General features: G+C 43.6%; 1 protein-coding gene across 1 annotated transcript; it reads left to right on the top strand.

Moving 5' to 3' along the window:
* Nucleotides 1-526: 526 nt before the first annotated feature.
* On the top strand, nucleotides 527-24585 carry asxl1 (ASXL transcriptional regulator 1). Its single transcript, XM_084367083.1, has 11 exons — nucleotides 527-877; nucleotides 9668-9751; nucleotides 10876-10995; nucleotides 11446-11653; nucleotides 14085-14254; nucleotides 14486-14570; nucleotides 14882-15048; nucleotides 15619-15715; nucleotides 19920-20025; nucleotides 20332-21382; nucleotides 21511-24585. The coding sequence occupies exons 1-11, from the start codon at nucleotides 821-823 to the stop codon at nucleotides 24139-24141; spliced, it is 4776 nt and encodes a 1591-aa protein (XP_084223209.1). The 5' UTR covers nucleotides 527-820; the 3' UTR covers nucleotides 24142-24585.
* Nucleotides 24586-26318: the final 1733 nt, after the last annotated feature.

Here is a 26318-nt window from a genome sequence, read left to right as displayed (position 1 = left end):
TTCAATGTGGACAAATACGACCAAAACTCTGTATGGATAGATACCACAAGTATGTAGTAGTAGTAGTAATAATAATAATAATAATAATAATAATAATAATAATAATAATATAGCAATAATTAAGGCACAGAGGAGCATCCTTCAGCCAGAGAATGGTGTACATACACTGTCCTGATGAGGTACTCTCATGCTACATCCTTGCTGCAAACCTTTTTTGTGTCCTACCTGATTACAACAGTCTGGGTGTTTGTTCTGTGATTTAAAGACCTGACAGTGAAAATATCATAGGATTCTAAATGAGCCTGATGTGGACTCAATTGTTACATAGTATGTGGTTAATATATATCTGTGTGGTGGAGGAAGGAAAGCTCAGTCCAAACTGTGCCATTATGATATCAAATATAAGTATTTGTATGCAGCATGTGTTCAACTATAGTGTTTGCATGCGGAGGGCAGGACGCTGTTTTGTTGCATTCCTGCGGAGTGTTTGACCTTTGACCTGGTTGTTGCATTCCATAGAGGCTTGTCCTGCAGCAGCAGCAGCAGCAGCACCACCATCAACACCACAGCTATCCCTGCACTGACATTGCTTCTATGCCACCGAGAGACGATGTGTGTTGAGCTAGTTTAGACAAGGCACTGAAAACAATAGCGACAACCATCAGATACTAGCAGGCACCAGTGCATCGTCCCGAGCTAAGAGGAACGTTTTGTTTTGGGTCCCTACATAGTTAACCTGGAACGTAGTTAGCCCGTTTGCTAAGCAGCTAAATCGCCATCGTATTGAGGTTGAGACACAGCAGACACCAGCGCAGAGGAAATGAAGGACAAACAAAAGAGAAAGAAGGAGCGGACCTGGGCTGAGGCTGCTCGCATGGTAAATAGTATCTTCTAAGCGTTTAACTAGCTGTGTACATTATGTATGAATTAATGGTTGATGATGAATCCAATTGTGTTGTTGTGTTTGGACATTCTCCTCGCGACCACAGCCTGAAATCTGCTATATCAGCTAGCTATAACCTAGCAGTGCTAATCTAGCCAACAAGCAGGTTGTTTGGTGTAAATGTAACTGGGGAGCACATTGTACAAGTGCTGCATGTATTTCTGGTTGCTGACATAAAGAGCTACGCAACGCAACATGCTAACATTGGCTAGCAGCTAACATCCACCTTTCGTATTTTAAGCTCTTTGTTTGCTAGGCAGCAAGCTAGCTAGCCCCACGCTAACTACCATCCGAGCAACCTAAGTAATTGACTTAAAAGATACGCTGGCGGTACGATACGTTTACCCACCTTTTGTGCACAAACCAGTTAGTAAAAGTTGACCTTGTTAAACTCGTAACGTTAATGTACGGTCAACGTGGTGTAATAGTAGCTAATGTTGTTGACCACAATGCACGCTAACATTAGCAAAGCTAATAGCTAACGGTATCCACTAAATTAGCTGTCCTTTGAAACCACATTACAACGGAATGGTGCAGGAAAATAATAGAAGTCGTGTTAACGTTCGTTAAATCAACCACTCCCTGTCCGAAGATCAACGAGAATCAACATTTATATTTTCAAAAAGAAGTATAATCTGATGAAACAGTTGAAAGCCTAAGGTTGAACACTAGTGAGCTGGGGGGGGGGGGGGGGGGGGGTATTTTCATATCTACTTAACTGTATGTAATTACATAAAAAGCACACAGAGTACTGGGCAGATAGCTACACGTTGGACTAGTACATTGATGATTGCGTAGAATTGTGCTTAAGCAGTGTTAAGTTTTCCTCACTGTGAGGATCACCAGCTACATGGGTCTGTTTTGGCTGGATAGGCCCTTGCGTCCTAATGATGCAGTGGGTATATAAAACGAGCAAGCACAGATTGCAATTTAGACAATTTAGATATGCCAATATATTGCCAAAATCTTCTATCACGTTACATGTCACATTTTGTACCACAGTAACAGTATATATATCACTGTTCTATAAATCAAATTAAAACATGGTTTAAAATAACAGCACTATGCTTCATTACAATTTATTATTTCCTTTTTTCATCTGCAACAATAAAAACAACTGCCTCGTATGAGATAAAAATTGAATTAAAAACAAAAGACTTGAAACCGTAAAACATTCTTTCAAAATGGAAGCTTTGGTACCTCCTGCTTTGTATTTACAATTTCACTCTCCTAAATTTTTTGTCATCACTCTCTTCTTCTGTGGCGGTTGGCAAACCAGCTTAAGGTTAAGATTTTCCACTTGCCGTTTTTGAAGACTGCTAACAAAAAGCCCCAGATCAGAGGCAAACTGCGTGCAACGACTGCCATGTGTGAACTGCTCAAAGATGCGATCCGGGAGCCTGCCGGCACCTACTGAGCTGCTGACGGGTTGGTGAGCCAGGAACGAGCTACAACCAATGAGAGCAGACACTCTCTGAACCCAGCCTCATCATGCATCCATTTGTATGGAGCAAGCCAAGTAATAGCCAATAGTTCTATCAGACTGCATAAACACAAGCTCTTCAGGAGTTGTTACGGTGTTGTCCTTGCTGAACCACAATATGAGCAGGCAGTCTCAAGTTTTCAGTGCAAAAATAATCCTTGCTGTCCTCGCATCATAATCCAGCCTCTCACACATTCTTTTCTTTTCTTTCTTGTTTTTTTTCTGCCAAGTAGTGCACCAACAACTTGGACTGCCTGGGCCCTGTCATTCCCGTGTCACATCTCATGTGTGTGGTCTTGTAATGTGTAAACCACTATCGCTGATCAGTAATGTAGTGTGTAAAGTAGGGGTAAACTGATTATTGGCACTGGCAGGCTATCAGGTCCAATATTAAGCATTTTCTGATTATTGGTATCTGTGATTTTTCTGTTGCTGATATTGCTGATAAAGTAAACCAATTTAACAATGTGCTACTTTGGCTCTGATGCAACATCCTCTCACACAATGTTCCGCCCACAACAATATCTGATTGGTAACTTGTCACAATTAACAGCCCATAAGCACTGAATAATCTGAATCTGGAAAGTAACTTGTAACTACCTCAAAAATAAGCACAGTACTTTATTAATTGTACTTAGGTTTATGTCATTAATGGTTGTTTGAAATTTAGACAAAAAGATTTTAATTTTTGCTGCGAATGAATATCAGTCTCAAATGTCGTATTTCAGTCTCCTTGATTTCTAATAATCAGTGTCAGTATCGGCCCTTTGAAAGGTATGTAGTCTGACCAAAATATTCAATGTGTATTACCATTACCACCACCAGCTGTCGCTTTTTCATCACATGAGAACATGGTTATCACTAAGGGTGCCATGAATCTCAATACAATATTGAACCATAAAATACACCATCCACAGTTTAATACGCACAGTTTGCGGATTTTTGGTCTTGCGGTTAAGTTTTGCGTTGCTACTTTCCATGCGTTTCTTGCCAAATTGGCTCTGTTAGTGTGTCCTGTAGTGAGAGCGGGTTGGTGTGTAACCAGATAATTCCCCCTTCCCGAGAGTAAATGGACAGTTACTGTTAGTATGCAAATGGGAAATTGAATTGAAATTATTTTTCTTTTTATTATAGCAGTACTTTTATACAAGTTTATTTATCTGACATTTTACAATACACAAGTAATGTAAACACTTATTGATGTTGCTAATAATAAGCTAAATAAAGAGAGAATTTGGGATAGTAATTTTGTAGCTTTTTTTTCTCCTCACAATGCGTCCTGAACCAAATCAAAACCATGATCCAAAAGAGGTACATATCAAACCATGGGCTAACTATCGTTGCACCCCTAGTAAGCACAGGGTTTGTATGGGTGCTAGTAAACCTGAAAATGCTACAATTTAATGTGGTGTTTTCAAGGTTTGAAAAGTACTTGGAATTTGGTTAAAGCGCTTGCATTTGTAACTACATTGATGTCATAATGAAATGCTATGTGACTTAATAGTTAGCTTTTTAGATTTTAAAAATAAAAATTGGAGCCTACTTGTGCACAAAATGAAGACCCTCTGCTCGAGCCTTGCTTGCAGATCTCTGCATGTGGTTGAAACGAAGACCAAAACCTCATGCCACATAAAAAGGTAAGCTGAAGTTGGGAATTTTCGATTAGGCCAAAGTTGAACTAAAATTGGGTAAATTAAAAGTTTGTTTGCTCACAGTTCAGTTTTCAGCACAGCACGAAGCAAATCTCCTGCAGGGCTGCTGACAGCGAAGAGTCAATCATAGGATGATGGTAGTAGTAGGACGACGTCAGTAGAAGAGTCTGTCTGGTTCCAGGTAGTTTAGCCAACAATGGTGTTATTCCACCAGCACTTTTGGCCGCGCCGACTCAAACCAAGCCGCGCTGCTTTGCTTTTCCATCACCAGTTTTACTGCGCAGATTTGAGCCATGCCACACACGCGGTGGACCTGCTCCGGTTTGGGGCCAAGCTGTGCCCGCCCCAGCTCCAGCACGCTGCAGTGATGTCTCATGACTGCTACTGGTACTCAACTAATGTTTGTGCAGAAAACTTGAGAGAGACGTTTTTACAAGTCAGTGTGTTCAGCTCTCAGTACTTAAGTAGCTTTTTACTGAATCTCTTTAGTTTCTCCCGTCTGTTTGTACTTTCAAACATCTGCTGTGTTTTACTGTTTCATCGTGTTTGCTTTCAGCTGTTTTGGGAGTCGTGTTTAGTTACTGCTGGTGAAAATGCAATGCTCTTTATAATGCTGCATCATTAGAAAAGCTTTTAAATGACCAAATATGAGGGGACTTTTATTATAAAGTAGTTAAAGAAAATGAAACAGGTTTTTAATTAAGTGAGTGGTGCCACTTTGTTAGCGATTATTCTTTGATAATACTGTGGGGATTGGGACAAGCACATCATTAGTTTAAGACACACCTTCAAGCAGGTAGCTCAGTTGTAGTGGAAATGCAAATCCCTGCCCTGCCAGGCTGCCGCACCGTGTCAAATCGAGTAGAGCTTGGCTGGCAGATGTAATGGAAAAACGCCATTAGAGTCATCATCATTGGAGCAACTGACAGACTGGTCCCATCTCACACTGCTTTCTGTTTCTATCACCCTTCTCCGCTTCAGTCACACTTTTGTTTTGTGATCATCGAGACTTGGTTTGTAAAGTTTACAGCCTGCCAAGCTGTTGCTCCTGTCTACAGTGACACTGGTAAAAAAACTATAGTGTATCGACTTGGGATCTTATTGAAAGATTATTTTAATCATTGAGTTTTCGGGAACAAACCTAAGAATGCCAGACATGAACCCTGGGCTATGTGCACCTGTTTTAAAACACATTTTTAAAATGTATTTTTTATTTGTGGATGCGGAAGATCACTGTAGGACCAACATGCTTCACCTACAACGGCAGAGCAATGGCAGATGATCAGAGGCAGAGTAGAACAGGTCAGTAGTGGGGCATGCTATAGAGTGGTGAAGTTGGTAGTCCTAAAACCCCAAAATCATTTTTCTACGTCCGGTTCCTTCCTCTCAAATTCTGTGCGTTTTTTTAAAGTTGGTTTTCGGTTAAATGCTTGAAAAGTAGGTCAGTTGTCACCACAGGCTTCAGATATTTACACGTTTTGTTCAACGACAATAAATACATCATTAAATGTCCAACAATTTAATTATAAAGCGCTTACTTTGTAGCCTCACTCACACTGCCTTTTCAATGCGGTAATCATGCACCGATACTTGCCTCGCCATCTGTGAAAGTTACAGATGCGGAGAGGGTTAACAGTTTCCCTCTGGCTCTGATCCGCCTCCAGAGGTAGTATCAGAGCCACAGCACAGTGAACAAAAAAAGTGCAAGTATTTACAGTGCCCTGATGTCAAACTGATTCTACAGTGTATTTATCGTAAATGTATACAAAAAAATGTCAGGCGCCCATTAGGCGTCCCATGTGCAGAGGCTTTGCCCTCGCTGCAGTGGCCTGGTGTTTAAGTCTGGACTGGACCCTTTGCTACATGTCACCCCCCCACCCTGTTTCCTGTCATCTCTCTGAAGCTGTCCTATCAATAAAGCCATAAAAACGCCAAAAAATCACAACACAAGGGAACACAACTGACAATACAAGTTGAGAGACAGTAACTACAGCAACACAGTAATGGAGGGCGACAAAGACATAGTTAAACTTATTTGCTCTAAATCACATCACATAATGTGATGAAGAGTCAGTAGGACAGACAGGATGACAGAGGCTTTTCCAAGTATGGATGCTGATGAGTGAAGGATTTGTTTAGTTGTCAGACTGTGAACACCATCAGCCGTCACACCCCTGTCGGCTTTTCCATTGACACATTTGGGTGTTTCAACAGGACAATGATCCCAAACACGCATCAAAAGTGTTAAAGGAATGGCCTAATTAGGCTAGAATTAAAGTTTTGGAATGGCCATCCTAAAGTCCTGACTTGAATGTGATTGAGAGCATGTGGACTTTGCTGAAAAAACAAGTTAATGACAGGAAGCTACGAACAAATTCAGCTGAATTTCACCAAATCTATCAAGAGAAGTGGTTGAAATTTCAGCGAGAGGCCTGCCAGAAGCTTGTGGATGGCTATCAAAAACGTCTAACTGGGGTGAAAATGGCCAAGGGACATTTAGCCAAATATTGGGCGTACTGACGAAGGTTCTCAGTCATCCAAGTCATGGTAATACTAAGTGCTATATCGTAGGCAACTGGACGTGTTTCAGTTTCTCAGATGTTTCACCTCTCATCCCAGAGACTTCTTCAGCCAGACGGTTGCTCTCTCCTTATCCTTCCTGACTGATTCTTCTCTAGTTTTGTGTTCTGCTAGTGTCCTTGTCACTACTGGTAGCATGAGACGGTACCTACAGCCCAATCAGGTTGAACAGGTAGTCCAGCTCCTCCAGGATGGCACATCCATACGTGCGGTCGCAAGAAGGTTTGAAGATCAAGAAGGTTTACATGAGGGGAGCTAGACAGGGCCGTAGAAGGGCATCAACCCAGCAGCAGGACCAGTATCTGCTCCTTTGTGCGAGGAGGAACAGAAGATTCGCTGCCAGAGCCCTACAAAATGACCGCCAGCAGGCTACTGGTGTGCATGCTTCTGACCAAACTGCCAAAAGCAGACTCCATGAGGGCAAAATGTTTTCTAGTGGGACCTCTGCTCACAGCCCAGCACCGTGCAGCTCAATTGGCATTCACAAGAGAACATCAGAATTGGCAGATCTGCCATTGGCCTCCCGTTCTCTTCACAGATGAGAACAGGTTCACACTGAGCACATGTGACAGGCGTGCAAGAGTCTGGAGACGCCGTGTTGAAGGTTATGCCGCCTGGAACATCATCCAGCATGACCAGTTTGGCGGTGGGTCAGTTATGGTCTGGGGAGACAAATCCTCATACAGACCTCCATGTAGGGCTGGGCAATATGGCCTTTAAATAATATAGCGATATACACTATATATATCTCGATATTTTGAAATCTCCTCTAAATCACGGTATAACTGTAAATTGCAACCGTTTGATGCATATAATATTCAAGTAGTCCCTTCTATTGGATTTGTTTTAATTTGCATGCGAAAAGGGGAAAATCACAATCTAGTTAAATTTAGCGAACTTTTTATTTTGAACCAGGCAGCTCCACTCATGAGCTTTTAGCAAATGAAAATAAATAATGGCATGGTTGGCCTTCCTACTGTGGCCTAGTTCTCAAATCTTGAAATTCTCTCACATAGTTTTTAACTGCAAGGAAAAATCATTAAAAATACACACAAAAATGTCTTAATTGCATGTGACAAATTTTGAAATGCTGTCTTTATTTTCCCATTAGGGGGAGGCAAACCCACACAAATACTCCGCCGAGTATTGTGTTAGGCGCAGCCGATGGCCAAAACACTGCAGTCTTGTCCACTCATTCAGGCCCACAGCTTTGATTATATAAGTCCCACTATCAGTGGTGATGCACATGTGACGAGTTTCTGAGGAGTTCCATGACATGAGAGCATCTTGCAGCCGTTGTGCTCATCTGTATGATCATCAGGAAAAAAAGCTTGTTTGGAGGCACAAACTTTTCAACTCCCAGTTGTCAGTGTAATGTACTGTTAAGCTGTGATAAGGCTCACAGGTTGTGCTGGACCACAGATCCGTAGTTGTGGAGAGGTGGGTCACATTTATTAGCTGGTGGGCCACCTTTTCTCTCACTGAAATGTACAACTCTCCTAGCGCTTTCTCTGCCAAAAATTTGCAACCAGGCAAATCATACTTTGGGTCAAGTGTCTTAATGAGATTTTTGCATCCTGGCTTTTCCACAACTGTGGCCGTGATCTGTTTTCATTTTGGGCTTTTTTTGTCGTATGGTATTGATTTGGCAAACAAAATAGCCAGAGTCATTTGCTTCAGGGCTGGTTCCTTTGACAATTTATTTGGTGTGGGTGGAGATGCGGACATGCACAGTTTTAAGACATTCTTCATTCTGTAGTGGATGGCATTTCAGGTGGTGAAACAAATTTGTGGTACTGCTACCTTGGGTTTGCTACATATTTTGCAGATAACCGTTTTTTGTTCAACGTCCTCCATGCAAAATCCAAACCAGTGCCAGATGAACACTCACTTGGGCTCATCACTTTTTTTTTGCTCTCTCCATGATCTCTTCCCTCCGCTCCTGATACAAAAACACATGCGTGCAGGAGAGGTAACTGGATGGGAGGGGGAGTGTGCTGATGCTGTGAGAGGACATTAGGAGAGAGTGAGAGAGACTAAACTCCAAAGCGAATTACAATGACAATTTTATATTTGATGGTTGCGATATAGTCATTTAATACATCTCACGTGGAACAAGCTGTGACATATCCAGTATATTCGATACATCGCCCACCTCTACCTCCATGACATAGCCAATCGAGCCAATCAAATCCTCAGAGCAGTTGTCAGACCTTATGTGGTGCAGTGGGCCCTGGGTTCCTCCTGGTGCAGGACAGTGCCTGGCCTCATGGGGCCAGAGTGTAATTGTATTTGTAGATTACAACAAACGTGTAAGGCACTGCAGATGGATAAATGTTTTGTTTTTGTAATGTTTATGTACTGAAAAGATGTAGCTTTTAATTTGTTTGACTGCTGTCTAGTCTGATAGTCTTTCTGAATAAAAGGGGAATTTAGATGATGTAAAAGTAGCCATGTGCAGATATATATATATATATATATATATATATATACACACACACACACACACTCTTAGGACTGGCATGCTAGTAGCATCGCAACATAGCAGCTTCTCCTTTGTTGTTTAATAGTGGTTGGCAAACTGCGTTGAGGTGCATTAGCACCACTTTCTAGATCAAGGAGGCCTTGAAATGGCACTTTCACACCGCTGCGCAATCCTTGGGTCAATGGCTGCAATGCCTGATTTGATCTGAATGAGGCCTTATACAGGTGCAGGTGTTGGCATACTACATGTTAGTCCAGAACCACTAACATTTATGTTTTTTTATAACCCTAATACATATACGTGTGTGTGTGTGTGTGTGTGTATGTATATTAAAAAAAATGTCACTGGCACTTAATTGCTTCTTTAAAGCAGCTCTGGAAAATTTTTGAGATAGTTGATCATGTTAAATCATTAGGAGAAATCTAGTTGCTTCAGCCTTTGTGGCTTGCTCTTGAGTCTAGATTGATCTTTTGTCCATTGCACAAGTGTTCTTCCTTGCTCAAAACTATGTGGATGTTTTCCAGGTTCTGGAGAACTTCTCTGATGCACCCATGACTCCCAAACAAATCCTCCATGTCATCCAGACCAAGGGGCTGAAGGAAATGAGGTCAGACACACACACACACACACACACACACACACAAACGGAACATGTCAAATAGTGTGGTTTTTAACTGGGTTTTTTCTTCGTTCCTCCTACATGGACTACTTGGCCTGCTGCTGACCTAAACAGGAGGTAGGTTGGAAGAACTTATAACTTACCCTGTGGAACCAAACACGTGCCCTCTTTTTCATGCTCATTCATATTCTGTAAGGCCTACTAGAGCTGGGCAATATGGCCTTAAAATGACATGGCACTATTTGTAGGCTATATTGTAATACAAAATATATAAATATACATATATAGAATATCATGGAAAAGTTACTCATCTGTTCCATAATCCATAATTTAATTCAAAAAGTGAAACTTTTATATATTCTAGATTCATTACACATAAAGTGAAACATGTCAAGCCGGTTTTTGTTTTCATTTTGGTGATTCTTGCTTACAGCTCATGAAAATCAAAAATCCAGTATCTCAAAATATTAGAATATTACATATGACCAATCAAAAAAGGGATTTATAATACAGAAATGTCGACCTTCTGAAAAATATGTTCAGTTATGTATTTTTGCACGAATTACCGCCTCAGTGCGGCGTGGCATGGAGGCCATCAGCCTGTGGCACTGCTGAGGTGTTATGGAAGCCCAGGTTGCTTTGATAGCAGCCTTCAGCTCGTCTGTATTGTTGGGTCTGGTGTCTCTCATCTTCCTCTTGACAATACCTCATAGATTCTCTATGGAGTTCAGGTCAGGCGAGTTGGCTGGACTATCAAGCACAGTAATACCATAATATATATATGTGTGTGTATGTGTGTGTGTGTGTGTGTGTGGGGGGGGGGACTTAAACTGGATTGAGGTCTGGGCTTTGCAACCGTACAGAGCTTCAGCAGTTTTGCAAAGAAGGATCTAATAAAATTGCAGTGTCCAGATATGCAAGCCTGATTTAAATTCACTTTGACATTAATGTTTTTTTTTTATTATTATTTTTTGTCAAAAAAAAAATATATATATTGACCATGATTCCATTTATAAAAGCGGAAAACATCCAAGGGGGTTAATAATTTTTATAGGCACTGTATATGTATATATGTGTGTATATATTTATATATATGTATGTGTGTGCTTGTGTAGTGGTACAGCTCCTTTGGCCTGTCTGGTCACCATGCTGCACTCCCAGGTGAGGGGAGACAGAGTCAAGAACAGCATCTTCTTCAAGCTTCCTGGACGGATGAGCCTGTTCACTCTAAAGGTACTTAACACGATCCTCTTCTCCCTCGACACAGAAGCAACTTCTGTCAGTTTACATCACCATCATAAGTGGTGTAAGTAGAAAAGTGCTCAAAAATGTACCTTTGAAAACATGTTACACAGTAACAAGTAAAATTGGCATGAACATAAAACTTCACACAAACTTTTGTGTGCAAATAAAAAGTCACAATCACAATGTAGAATCATATCCACAATACAAACTACTCTTATGTAGTGCAGAGCAACGTTTTTGTGAGCACTGGGGAGCTTTACACCACAGTGTAAAAAATGTTTAATATTTTGAATGCTTGAATGGAGTAATGGATTTGATGCATGACGACAAAATTAATTAATAGGAAAAGACTTTCTGGTGCACTTCTGGCATGTAACTGTTTTCTCCAGATGAATAGGGACCTTCTAATCCTAACCCTGTACTGTTCACACTCTGTAGAAGAATGCCCTCCAGTGGACAAAGACAACATCAGAGTCAGAGACACCAACGGAGCAAGCAGGCAATACTACCACCCCGGCGTCCAGCAGCACCCCTGCAGCAGGCCCTGCTGTTGCGTCGGTTGGCTCCACTGAGGCCACCGAAGCCACTGAGCAGGAGAGCTGTGATTCCACTGAGACCACTGCTGCTGCCAGCGGAGACAATGACGGTAACACCACACACCAATGACGAGGCTTACCACGGTAGTCGGTGTTTCCAGTGTGACACGGTGGTCAGGCATACACTGATTACATGACTGCTTTTTTATAAATCAATACTTAGTCATACAACGGAAGCTACAACTATAAACCACCGGAGGTGCACTTTCTTTGCAGCAGCAGGGTTAGCAGCAGAGTCGCGGGAGTCACATTGTACTTATAACTTGATGAGAGTAAGGAAAGTTGACAAAAAGATGATGAAAGATGATGGTGGGGGGATTTTTTTGGGAGGGATGGGGGATTTTTTGTGAAAGCGAAAAGCAATAGCACCCATTACCCAATGCTTATAAGGAACGTGGTAACGTTTATGCAGGGAGGAAGTTTTTTGTGTTTTTTACGACAGTGAGAAGTTGGAGGTAATGCAGCCTATAGCCTGCAGCTTTTTATCTAACAGCTCCATTACTACCACAGACTGAAATAAACTACTAAAATTGATCTGCTGTTAACAAATGCTCTGTAGTTGCATTTTTTATTACTGATAGCGGTGCTAAAGAACAATGCATTTCCTGTGACTAGCTTACTTCAAAACAAAAGTCATCTCCTGTTTCGCTAAATGAATCCTTTTAATGCAGAGGGGCAGCAGTAGGAAATGCTTGTTTTGTATTGGCAGTAAATGCACACAGTGCCCTACAGATAGTGAGCGTCTTTTCTTGTAAAAAGCCTAGTGTACCAGTCATTACTGATGTTGTCATTAGGGAAATCATGGGAAAATGTTGTCGTTTCTGTATTCTCTTGTGATGATGATGATGGATGATGCTTTGCTGTTCAGGCGACGCGCTGATGAAACCATTGAAAATAAGACACTATGTAGTTTATTGGAATTTTGTGATACAGTTGCAGGCCTATATGATTCAGGATTTTATCAGCTGAATTGGATTTGGCTGTTCAATAAAAAGATTCAACATTTTGTACCTTTTTCAGTTCAGCACAACACTGAACTTCTTTATCAGCCTACATCAGTGTGTTTTACCTGCAGCCTCAGACTCCCATTTTAACGCCTTTCTTCATCATCTGTGATGTGAAAACTTTCCACACAGTCAGAAAAAGTAAAAGATTTAGTATTAATCATCTCCGGCTTGGCTCGGCTGTGATCTAAATGTAACACCCAGGTGAACATGCTCTCTTTTTCAGGTGCGATGCTATGACATGTGCTGAAGTTAAGACTTTTGCCTTGTTAATACTACTTCCATCTGTCTCTGTCAAGTAGCGCTTGAACATTGTTCAGATGATGCTTGGCTTGGGCAATATCCAAAATTTCACATCATGATATTGTCCTAAGACAACATGAAGCCCCTTTTAAATCACTCCGCCTGCCATTTTCTCCTGCTTTAAACTCGAAATATTGCTTAACTGGCAAGCTGGCGTTCTCCTTAGAAACTGAGTCATGCCACTACATCAGGTAAATTAACCTGTCGTAACCTCTTCCTGCCCAGTCTCCTCAAACATCGATGCACGTTGCATCCGATGGTAGACTTCAATATCGTAGATAAGGAAATGTACATGTTATGATAACTGTCAATTTTCATTCCATGATATACCCTGCAACAATATATCTCTGGAATTCTCCTTTACTAAGATGTCGTTGGGACTTAAAGGAAGAGCAGCCGTGTCATTTCATTGTTGTTTTTCATTTCATAGATCTGTTGAAACCATCATGTTGCTTTTATACCCTTCTACTAGCTTTTCTGGTCTGTTTTCATGCAGAGTGGACTGTGCCCTCTCCGTTTGTGCCATTTTGCTCAGTGGGTGATCAGCGCTGTCTTTACCATGCGTCTCATCTCTACTCATCTCCAGCTCTGGCAGAAGGCCTATCCATTAGTTATGCATAAAGTCAGTTATGTTCTGATCAGCTGTTTAACATCCTCATCCTCATCCTCAAAGTAGTGGTCCTTTATTACTAGGATTCAGTGAAGTCGCGGTGAAGAATATGGGATCGCACTCCAATAGAGTAAAGCACTTAAAGGACGCCTCAGGGCTAAGGAGATCTTGTGAGAACAGGTCACTGGAACATATTGTAAAGTCACTGATCTTTTTCTGACGCAGTGTAATACTCCCACGTGGCAGACACTTTGTTTCATTTTTCTGAGTCCTGAAAAAAGTAATAGCTGGGGTCTGCTGGTAGATAAACATTGTTTACTGGCATCAATGCCATCTTATTTGCCGATAAGAAAATCAATGAGGTGAATATGGGCCAATCCCGACATTAGGCCGATGAATCGGTGCACCCCTAGTAAATGTATTTTGCTGCTATATGCTTGCAACAACATGAGCTATGTTTGCCACTGCACAGCCCTCTTGTAAATGTTTTGTTAGCATAACTGCCGTTTATAAATGTGTGTGTGACAGAGTGGAGTTGTAAATGTATTTTTCATTGACCTGAAGCCTCGGTGGATGAGAGCTCGTCCAGCGCCTCCTGCTCCACAGAGCTGCAGGCTCCCAGCAGCCAGCCTCAGACCCGTCTCAGCAGGGCAGCAGGACAGCAGGGACGTACAGATACACAGCAGACCACACACACTCAACACGCCCAGACCAGACTGAGCCGCTCAAGACAGGTCAGCATCCTGCATGAAGCCATTGGCTGCTCCATGTTTACTATAGAAATTATAACGTGTGTTTATTAGTTGAGAATTTGAGAGCAATTCCAAAATGTCATTCATCATACAGTTGGTTAAACAGTTGAATACGGTTAAATCCTGTAGAATGAAAACGGTTCAGCTTAACACACTAACTGTAGAACTTTGTACTGTTTCCACCTGTCTGTCCCACCATTTGTGTTGCTACAGTCAGGGAGACAGAGGAAGAAAGCAGTCATGATGCCTCGTGTTGTCCTCACCCCTCTTAAAGTGAATGGAGAGCATGTCCCCTCAGGTAAGAACCACTGGACCAACAGAACAACAACATTAATCGCACACCAGTAATGAAGGACCGAATTCACGCTGCTTTGGCCTGACAGGTCAGACCTCAACAGTATCTCGAAGATAAAGAGAGAAAGCATTCTTAAAAACAATAAAATGTGTTTTATTGAATTTATTCACTACCTATCAGAAGGCAGGATATCGTGTAAAAATGCACCCGTCCCAGATGGGCCAGGACCATTTCACTGTGTGAATTTTTGTGTGTGAACCTGCAGTGAGCACCAGGTTGAGTGGCTTAGTTAAACGTGTTTTTTTCTGTGGCAGGGCCCATGAAACGGAGTCGAGGAGGGGTGGATGTTGACTTTGAAACACCAGGTTCCATCTTGGTCAACACAAACATCAGAGCCCTGATCAATGTGCGAACCTTCTCTGCCTTCCCCACACACTCACAGCAGCAGCTGCTGCAACTGCTGCCAGAGGTGGACCGACAGGTATGTTGAATGTCTTTCCCCAGCTTTAATGTCTATAAAACAAATAACGTTTTTTTACTCAAATGTAGCTAAATCATGTCATGTGATCTGCTACTTCAATACTACATTTACGGCATTTAGCAGACGCTTTTGTCCAAAGCGACTTACAGTAATTCATTCATACATACATACACTGATGGCAGTGGCTGCCATCAGGAGCAGTTTGGGGTTCAGTATCTTGCTCAAGGACGCTTCGACATTCAGACCAGGGGAATCGAACCAGTGACCTCCCGATTACAAGACGCTGGCTCTACCCCTGAGCCACAGCCGCATATACTATAATGCTATACCGCAGAAAAGGATCCACGTGTTGACATTGTCGACAGTGCCACTGACTATCCATGTAACATTTTGGCAACAACAATATAGCACATTGACCATCCACGGACCACCCATACTAGTTAAACTCAGCTCAGTCACACTCATTGTGAAATACAGGTTGCATGTTGTAATTTTTAGGGTCACTTTGATGTGTGTGAGGCATAGGCCTGTTTTACAGATATTTGTACACTTTGTCCTCTCCCCTTAAAGATTGGACCTGACGGTATGGCCAGACTGAGCAGTTCAGCTCTCAACAATGAGTTCTTCACACATGCCTCCCAGAGCTGGAAAGAAAGGTTGGCTGAAGGTAAGTGATTGGTCAGTCATGCGCACACTACCACATTTTACTTGACTTTTTTTTTTGCCAGGCTTAAAAAGTTACAATAGAGAAGATCTGATGGGGATATATTCAATCTTTATTTATATAGCGCCAATTCACAACAAAAGTCATCTCATGACACTTTACAAATTGAGCTCCTTGATTAATTTACTTACAGAGACCCAACATTTCCCCCATGAGCAAGCACTTGCGACAGTGGTGAGAAAAAACTGCCTTTTAACAGGCAGAAACTTCGGAGCAGAACTGGACTCAGTGGTGGGCGGTCATCTGCCTCGATGGGGCTGACAGCAGCTGCAGCAGTAATAACAGCGTTACTAATTTAGATATGAATATCAATAATACTTAAAGTATAATAGTAATGATAATGATTATGATGATGATAATGATGTTGATGATGATGATGATGATAGTAGGACTGAAGCAGGACCACAGCAGTAGGATCACCATCCACGGGAAGCTGCGAGACGAAAGAGCACACAGACTCCAGGGAAGAAGCCAAGTCAGTAACATGCATTAATGAGACATGAATATGTACAGACAGAGAGAAAGAGAGAAGAGCTCAGTGCATCATGGGAAATCCCCCGGCAGTCTAAACCTATGGCAGCTAAGAGTCTGTGCAGGCCCTAACTCTAAGCTTTATCAAAAAGGAAAGTTTTGAGCCTACTCCTAAATGTAGAGGTGTCTGCCTCCCGAACTAACACTGGAAGATGGTTCCACAGGAGAGGAGATTGATGGCTAAAGGCTCTGCCTCCCATTTTACTTTTGGAGACTGTAGAAATCACAAGTAACCCTGCATCCTGAGAGGGCAGCATTCATTGGGGTAATTGGGTTTTTAAGATATGTCAGTGCCTGCCAATTAGTGGCTTTGTATGTGACAAGGAGGATTTTCAAATTCAATTCTGGATTGTACAGGAAGCCAGTGCAGAGAGGATACTATGGGAGAAACATGTTCTCTAATATGAGTTCTTGTCAGTACATGTGCAGCAGCATTCTGGATCAGTTGGAGAGTCTTTACAGACCTATTGGGGCAACCTGATAAAAGGGAATTGCAGTAATCCAGACTTGAGTTAACAAAAGCTTGGACTAATTTCTCTGCATCTTTTTGTGACAGGATGGTCCTGATTTTTGCAAAGTTCTGTAGGTGGAAGAAAGCTGTCCTGGAAATTTGATTTATATGGGAGGTGAAGGACAAATCCCGATCAAAGATAACTCCCAGATTCCTTACGGTGGTGCTGGAGGCCAGAGTAATGCCGTCCAGAGTAGCTCTATCATCAGATAATGTGTCTCTAAGATGTTTAAGGCCATACATAATAACTTCTGTTTTCTGTCTTGTCCAGTCTTTGTAATGGGATGTGATGGTAGGGTCAATAGGGTCAAAAGCAGCACTAAGATCTTATAAGACTAGCAAAGAGACAAGACCCTTGTCAGATCCGATAAAAAGAACATTTGCAACTTCAACTAATGCTGTTTCGGTGCTATGCTGTACTCTAAAACCTGATTGTAAATTCTCATTTAAACTATTGTTATGTTGAAAGTCACACAGCTGATTGGCAACTGTTTTCTCAAGGATCTTAGAGAAAAAGGGAAGGTTAGATATGGGTCTATAGTTGGCTAAAACCTCTGGATCAAGTGGCGGCTTTTTAAGAAGCGGTTTAATTACAGCAACTTTAAAGGACTGTGGTACATGTTCTGTTAATAGGGACAGATTGATCATGTTGAGTATAGAAGTGCTGAGTAAAGGTAAAACTTCTTTAAGCAATTTAGTTGGGATTGGATCTAACAGACACGTTGATGTTTTGGATGAAGAAATGATTTAAGTTGGCTGGTGAAGGTCAATGGTGGAAAAGAATTCTAGATATATAACCTGGTTTCTGAGGTTTCTGTGTAAGAGGCTAAATTGGTACCATCTGAGGTCAGAAGGTGATGAATTTTGTCTCTAAGTAGAATTTTATCATTAAAGAAGCCCATAAAGTCATAACTGCTGAGTGTTACAGGAATACAAGGATCAACAGAGGTCTGACTCTGTCAGCCTGGCTACAGTGCTGAAAAGAAACTCGAGGTTGTTCTTATTTTCTTCTATCAGTGCTGAATTATAAGCTGCTCTGGCATTACTGAGAGCTTTCTTATAAGTCTGAAAGCTTTCTAGCCAGACAAGTCGAGCTTCTTCCAGATCGGTGGAACGGCATTTCCTCTCAAGTCTTCGCTTTGTCTGCTTTGATATGTGAGTTTGGGGGTTGTACCATGGAGCTAATCTCTTACGCTCTATTGTTTTCTTTTTTAGAGGGGCAATAGAGTCAAGTGTCATTCACAGAGAGCCTGCAACACTATCAACAAGATGATCAATCTGGGAGGGACTAAGATTAGCACAGGAGTCGACTGTTGTGTTGGAACATGACATTGAATGAAACGCTGAGGGAATGATTTCCTTAAAATTTGCTGTCGAACATCTAGAATAGAAATGTTGGCCTTGTGACGTGCAGTCCAGTAAAAGGCATTCAAAAGTTATTAAATAATGTTCTGATAAAAGAGGATTCTGTGGGAAAACTATTAAATGTTCAATTTCAATGCCATATGCTAGAACAAGGTTGAGGGTGTGATTAAAACAGTGAGTTGCTTCAGGTACACACTGACTGAGCCAATGGAATCTAATAATGAGGCAAATCCAGTTCCAAGGCTATCATTATCAAAGTCCACATGAATATTAAAATCACCCATAATAATTTCTTTATCTGTTTTCAGGACTAAACTTGAAATAAATCTGAGAATTCAGATAAGAATTCAGAATAAGGACCAGGAGCGGTACACTATAACAAATTGGCCTTTTTGTTTTCCAGGTTGAGTGAGAGAAACTAAGATTCAGGCTTTCGAACAAGTTATAATCGAGTTTAGGTTTAGGATTGAATATTAGGCTTGAGTCAAATATGGCTGCAACTCCACCTCCTCGGCTGGTGTCTCGAGGAATTTGAGTATTAATATGGCTGGGAGGAGTGGATTCATTAAGGCTGACATCTTATTCATTACAACTCTTCATCACAGCTGACATAATTTTTATGATCTGATATTAAATCATTTGCAAAACAGCTGTGGATGACAGAGATTTACTGTTTAAGAGTCCACATTTAATGTTCCTATTTTTTTCAACAGTTGTAGTGTTGACTTTTATCAAGTCTTTATGTGAAACTCCTCTTTTTCTAATTGATTTGAGTGGTCGGGGACAGACACAGTCTCGATTGGGGTTTTGGGTGGATAACTGTGGGAAAGGCACTTGTGATGGCAGAAGCAAAAAGTAAACAAGTTATTACGGCATGGAGAAGATGAGGAAATCATAAATTAGGGATCACCCGCTGTTTTTTTTCTGGGCCGTTAATTAGAAATCATGGAGAACGATGACCAATATTTAGAACTAGAGCTGCAATGATTTTTTGGATTAATGGAATAGACAATCAAAAGAAATTTAGTTGCTATTAGTTAGTTAGTTGCTTAACTATTTTGACAATTGTCGTTTTACAAGCCAAATGTCACACACTTGCTGATTCTAGCTTTTAAGATTTGCTGTTTATCTTTGTAATTTATAACGGTAAATGAAAAGTCTTTGGATTTTGGACTGTTGGTTTGACAAAAGAAGTGAAGACGTTCAAAATTGTGATGAGCCGATTTACATATGCAGTAAAAATTAGAATCTGGTCTAAATTTAGAATAACCAGTAATGAAGTGTTACTAAGTGCAATTTACTTAAAGTGATATAGTGACTTATTTTTGGCTTCTCCACTACATATATTTGTACTTTTTGTACTGTATTGCACTACGTTTGTGACTATTTGATTTGTGGATTCCGATTATTAATCTAAAAGAAATTTACAGATTCAGATAATTGGATAAATGCTAAATATAGGATCCGATAATCAGCTGATCCTGATCATTTATACCTGCAGTAATATCCAATTCCAAAATTTGTGTTACAGTGATAGTGTTGAAATACACAACAAAACACACTGTATGATCAAGGTGAATCGGTCCATTCAGGGATCTGATTCAGAGACTGTCATGTCTTAATACTTTATACAACTGAATGACAGCCAAGTTTATATCAACAATTATACTAGGATACACTCCATAAAGTTTAGTTGTGGCATTACTCATTTAAACCTTCTCATGTGTTTGACCTGTGTAGGTGAGTTTACCCACGAGATGCAAGTGCGTTTCCGCCAGGAGATGGAGAAAGAGAAGAAGGTAGAGGCGTGGAAGGAAAAGTTTTTTGAAGAGTACCATGGGCAAAAGTAAGAGCCAACCCATTTCATCCAAGTCTGAATTCACTGTTCACACAACAGCCATATAAGCTCTTGCCATATTTTATGGTGGTTCATTGGAAGTAGGAATATTGTGAACATATATGAGTTGATGGAACATTGACTGCAAGAAGTATTAATTAGAAAAATGCATGTTATAAGACAGCTATTTCCATCTCCTTTGCTGTCCTCACTGTAGTCTTGACAGCTCGAGTATGACCTACATCAGTCATTGTGATATGCAGACAAATGTCAGTGTTTCCACAATGTACTAAAACATATTTGGTGTGTCTGCAGGTCTGGCCTGACCCAAGAGGAAGCCCTGAAGCTTACTATGAGTGAAGCCAGTGAAGTTGCAGCCAGTGTGCTGGACAGTGATGTGGCAGTGGTTGCAACTGGTGCCCCCAAGAGACGCACTGTGGGTCGGAGGAGGAGAGACGGAAGGATGAGGAGACGCACGCGGGCTGACCTGCGTCGCAGGGCCCGCCGGACTCTCTGCAAGGCCCCTCCTCCAGCCCTGCAGACTTCAGAAGCAGCTGAGGCCAGCCCTGCACTGGACATCTCAGCAGTCTCTGTTGGCTCTCCCATGTCTGACAACACTGTCGTTCAAGGCGAGGTGGTGCTGCAGGCTGAGTGTGGTGTGGAGCTCCCAGCTGAGAATGCCTCCATAGAGCCAAAGCCCTCTCCCACTCCGGAGCCAGTCACAGTGCCAGCTCCCACTCCCACTCCGACTCCCACTCCGACTCCCACACCTACTCCCACACGTACTCCAACACCTACTCCTACTCCTACTCCTACTCCCACACCAACTCCCAGCCCCAGCCCCAGCCCAGCCTCCACCAGCGCAAATGAAGAGCCCGAAGTTACGGCCCGTCTGCTCCCAGAAGAGGCTGCCCCTGTACTGGCTTCCACCTCCTCCCCTTCCTCCTCCTCCTCCTCTTCTTCTTCATCTGCCTCCTCACCTGCCTCCTCACCCTCCACACCTTCTGACAGACAGGGAGCTTTTGCTGCAGGCCTGGACTCTTCTTCTTCTTCCTCAGCGTCCTCCAGTGCTGCAGTCGCAGCCGATCCCCTGGATGACACGGCTTCCGTGGTCACCTCTATCACAGGGGGTACTGCCACAAGCAGCCGTGAGAGCAGCCCTTCAGCCAGCCCAGCCAGCACCCCTGTACCTAGCTCCCAGCTCAAGGAGCAGAAGAGAAGGCCAGATGAGACTCAGGCCTTCTCCAGCTTCCCCGAAAAGAGGCCACGGCTCGACGACCGTCAGTCCTTTCGTACCACAATTGACGGTGTCCGTTCGGAGAAGCCGCAGCCGACAACAGAAGAGCCCAAGGTGCCGCCCATCAGGGTAAGACTTTGTTGCTTAAACCTAAGAGCTCCAAGGCTTGTTATCTGTACACAAAAATAATTTGTTCTAGTATGTATCTAGATGTTCTAGTTACAGTTTGACCCACTGTCCTTGTGTCTCTGTCCCAGATTCAGCTGTCCAGAATCAAACCTCCCTGGGTCAAAGGGCACCCCACCTACCAGATCTGCCCCCGTATCGTGCCGCCCAGCGAGGGCTCGCGGCGGTCGGGGACAGGGGGCGCGCGCACCCTGGCAGACATCAAAGCCCGCGCCCAGCAAGCCAGGGCTCAACGCGAGGCCGCTGCTGCTGTTGCAGCCACTAGCGACGGGGCAGGGCCGACAGGGGTCAGGCTGCGGCCTGCTGCTGGGCTACCGGATAGCAGCAATGGACGACGAGCGCGAGAGCATCCAGGACCTATCGAGCCCGGAGGAGGAGGAGGTGGAGGAGGTGGAGGAGGAGGAGGAAGTGGAAGAAGGGGAGGTAGTGGGATGGAGGAGCAGGGATCGTCTTCAGGCACTAATTCGTCTGGAACACAACTACAGCTTCTCAGTGTAGAGCCCACGCCTCAGCCTTCCCCTTCACTGTCCACTACCTCAACGTCCATGTCCTTGGAGACCCCACAGACACCAAGCCCTGCCCTAGAGGAAGCAGCTGAGGGGCCAGAGGCTGGAGAGGAAATACAGGCAACATCAGCCAGTGTCCAGAGCTCCTCCAATGGGCTCACAGACAAGGCATCTGACATGCTCTCTCCAGAGCCTGACACTGTATCTGAGTCTTTGGCTACCCAGTCAGCCAGGCAAAGCCAGGTGCCAGGGTCTGCCATTGTCATCTCTGAGAGGGCAGACCAGGGTCGTGAAAAACCCTCGCTGGCCCCAACCTCCATCCCAGATTCCCTTCCCAGGTTCGGCGCTCAGGGTGTGGATGTCATTCAGACGCTGGCCAGCACCTGTCAGCCCAAAGAGCAGGTAAAAGGGAAGGAGGCTGGACTGGGTGGTGTTATACAGCATGGTTCCCATCACATCGACCCCCAGGAAGTGTTTTCTCACTCAGCTACGGAGAGACGGCAACCCTCTTCCCAACATGTGGAGTCCTCTGGCAGAGAGAAAGAAGATGAGGCTGGGACGCATAGTGACTCCACAGAAACTGCTTCGGACTGTGAAAATGAAAGCCAGGAGGATGAGCAGCAGCCTGACCAGGACTGGTGCCCCCAACTCAATTCCAAGAGAAATGGCCAGCTGGTCATCTGCAGCCCTCCTCCTCAGAACCAGCAGCCAGTCATTCAGGCCCACGTGTCCAGCCGCCACGGTCAGACCGTCATTCAGCCCTGCTTCCCCAATGGCCTGCCTCACCCTCAGCACAGCTGTCCCCATTCCCAGGAACACCATTCTCTTCACACAGTCCATCCGCGGGGGATTCGGGACACCAACGTTGTGGTCAAAATGGAGTCCGGAGATGGTTGTAGAGTCTCCAGGCAGAGCTCTGCTGAAGAGGAGTGTCATGGAGGTTTAAAGCCTGCTATCACTCACCCAAATGCTGCAGCTGCCTCCAAGAGACTGGCCAGCTCAGCCAGACCTCTGTCCAGTGTGGAGGCCAACAACCCTTTGGTCACTCAGCTACTACAGGGCAGCCTGCCCCTGGAGAAAGTTCTACCCTCACACTCTGCCAACAGGCTGGAGATCAGCCGATTGCCAGGACCCCAACCCAGACCACCAGTGGCACGGACCCCAGGGCCACACAACAGGCCTGAGGTCTCAGCCCAGTCTCCTAGCCCAGAACTCACTGCACCCTCTCAAATCCACAAGAAGTCTCCAACAGGCCGCCCAGTCTCCTGTCTGAGAGAGTCCTCAACCTTATCACAGTATCAGCCCCAGCAGGCCCCCGGGGCTGTCCCGGTGATCACCTCTCTGCCCCCCTCTTCATCCTCCTCCAGTTCTTTGACCTATAGAAGTAAGTCAGATATTAGCTCTCAGACGACCGTGTCTGCAGTTATCAAAGACTCTCATGGTCCTCAGCCCTCACAGGGCACCACTCCAGACAGGCCCCAGCCATCGCACCGGACCATGCCTAATGGCCCCTCTGCTCCCCATGCAGACCCTTGTCCCACAGAGGTCTTGCCTACTATTAAGATTAACTGGAGGCCCCCACAGTCCCAGCTCCCCCACCTTCACCAGCAGCTGTCTCCTGCACCCACTGTGAAGAATGAAGTCGGTGCACGGCCCTCTTGCCAGGCTCTTGGGAAATCTTCCCCCACCAAACCCATGAGTGTTACCAAAAAAGAGCCTGGGAGCTCTGTGGACAGCTACCTGAGTGGCGGGGCGATGGAGGGACTCCTCAACATGGAGATGACTTTAGCCAGGATGGCAAAGAAGGAGCATGGCAAAGCATCCTACTCCTCTGGCTCGCCTTCATCCTCTTCTCCTTCACCCTCCTCGTCTGTGTCCTCCCTTCCCTTCCAGTTGTATGGGAAGCTCCCCAAGCAAGGTGGAGGAGTAAGCTACACAGGCAATGTGTCAGTAATGGACAATGGAGGTTTCGCCAGGAGCATGGCGGACGGTGTTCTCCAGCTGCGTCCCCGCTTGGCTACCAGCCAAACCACCCTCAGCATCCAGGCCTTTACTGACAGTACGGCGGAGGAGGTGGCGCTCAAGTGCTCGTGCCGCCTCAAAGCCATGATCATGTGCCAAGGCTGCGGTGCCTTCTGCCATGACGATTGCATCGGGCCTTCCAAACTATGCGTGTCGTGTCTGGTGGTCAGATAGTATGTTGAAGCCCCTGTGCACTGTAGGACTGGTATCTGTAGAGTATCAGCAGCAGGACTTTCGGGGAGTGTACAGTAACCTGATTAGGGTAGAACACACACAGGAGGAGCCTGACAGGCAAGATTCGCCTTGTATAATATAATTGGTCTGTATTTTTTGTTGTTGCAGATTTTCAGATTTTTTAGCTGTACTGATATTATTATTGTTATTATTATTGTTATTATTATTGCTATTATTATTGTGAATTTGGGGCATGATTGATTGTAAATTGTGCCTTTTTTGTTTTCTCTCCTCAAAAACATTTACCTCATCTTATCTTGCTCCACCTGTCATCATTTGGTGGCCATCATTGTTTTGGTCCCTTGTTTACTCAACAAACGGGGGCTTATTGTTGTCTCCTTGCGCAAAGAAGTATTTTTTTAACCATTAAAATGAGTAAATGACTTTGTTTCACTGGTTTGTGTCTGGACACTTTTCAGGGTTCCTTTAAAATCTCTTCTGTACTTACAGTTTAGTGAAAGGAAGCATTGAGCAGTGATAGGGTCCTTAATATTTTTCTTCTATAATTTTTATTACAAATGATGATATCAGCTTATCGATGAATTCCAGAATATCTTTTTAGTATTTGGTATGTCATCCTTTTACTATATGACAGCTTGCACTCGACCTGGCATTGACTCCACAAGTCTGTGTAAAGAAGAATGAAGTGGTACTTCTGCTGCATTCCAGTTACATGGGAGACCACTCGCCCGAGTTGGAAAGTGGGAAATTTCGCAGCTGTCTCGCGACATTTCACCGAGGCACGCCCCCTTTTGGTCGGAATATCCACTGTCCGACTCGGTCCTCCTGAGAGTACACCGAGTTGAGCGAGGATAGACAAACGACTTGACAAAGATGGCTGCGCCCATAATTGATGTATTTTCTTTGTATTTGTACCACGTTGGTCGTTTTAATGTCGATTTTAAATGCTCTTACACACTTGATTACATTGCTACTTTAATCACCAATTTTTGCATTGCATGTTCTTGCTGTGCCTGCAATACAATGTAAAGTTTTGTTTTCAAGCTGGTTTGCTAAATAGGCTAATGTAGCTAACAATAACAAAACAGTGACTAGCTTGCTGCTGCCCTGATGGCGTCCATGTTCTTATGACGTGTCGTGTAGCGATGACAAACGGGAACGCTAAAAGTGCTACAAGCCAGGAAATGACGTCACGTTCTCGCGTAAGAGCAACTCGGGCGAGTGGTCTCCCATGTAACTGGAATGCAGCATTCTTCTTGGTCAGGGCGGAGTCAAGTCTGTGCAGATGTCCAACTCCAGAGAAGGTAAAATAGGCCCCAGACTTAAATAACTCCACCACCATGTTTCACTCTGGGTTTGAAACACTGTGGTATCATTCTCCTGTTCGTCTCCTGACATACACCCTTTTGTTACTGCCATGAAACTATGACTCGGAGTCATCAGGAATTAGGACTTCATCTACTGTAAAAGTCGGGTGGTTTTTTTTGTGGTGTTCAAGTGTTTGGCCTTATTTCCCCTCATCAGAAGTGGTATAGAAACTGATACTCGTCCTCTGAGACACTACAAGATGGCCTTCTTTTGACAGGACTTTTGCTGACTGGAGTCTTGTGTTCTTTATTTAGCAAATTCTGTATCTGATGAAGGTGCTTTTCTTTCTCTCAGGGAACTAAACTTCTTGATTGCTTGTGATCCAATTAATGTTAAGTTTGTGTTACATGCACTGCCCCCTTAGAAATCTTTAGTCTAGCCATGATTTTATGCGGGGCTTGTTGCCTCTTTGCTTAGAATAATAATTAGACTTCTGACGCTTTCACTTACTCTTTAAATCCTTACCTTCTCCTTAACTTTCTAAGAAATTAGAAATTTTCAGTTGTGGTCTAAGACTTTAAGCACCCACTGTAAATCAATCACACATAGTGACCATCTCCCATATGAGAGACCCAGACAGGCTTTTATGTGCGAACTGTGTAAATATGCCTCTGCAAAAGTCCACCAAGTTGAAAATATGTGTTCTATACCCCTGCACATGCTGAAGCACCACTACGTTGGAGAGATTGGAGAACCAAGTCTGGGCTGGATCCTCCAAGTTTAGATGAGACACTGCAAAGAAGGTAGGTGGTAATACAGATAGGTAATGCATGGTACAACATCACGAC

This window comes from Pagrus pagrus (assembly GCF_965226575.1).
Source record: "Pagrus pagrus genome assembly, chromosome: 11".
NCBI classification, from domain to species: domain Eukaryota; kingdom Metazoa; phylum Chordata; class Actinopteri; order Spariformes; family Sparidae; genus Pagrus; species Pagrus pagrus.
This window is presented reverse-complemented; position numbering and strand designations above follow the sequence as displayed.

Excerpts from the sequence above, each read along its gene's own strand:
- asxl1 (XM_084367083.1), top strand. The coding sequence starts at position 821 with ATGAAGGACAAACAAAAGAGAAAGAAGGAGCGGACCTGGGCTGAGGCT. Across the intron at positions 14,571-14,881 it reads TGGAGAGCATGTCCCCTCAG|GGCCCATGAAACGGAGTCGA; the intron begins GTAAGAACCACT and ends TTTCTGTGGCAG. Across the intron at positions 21,383-21,510 it reads CCAAGGTGCCGCCCATCAGG|ATTCAGCTGTCCAGAATCAA; the intron begins GTAAGACTTTGT and ends TCTCTGTCCCAG.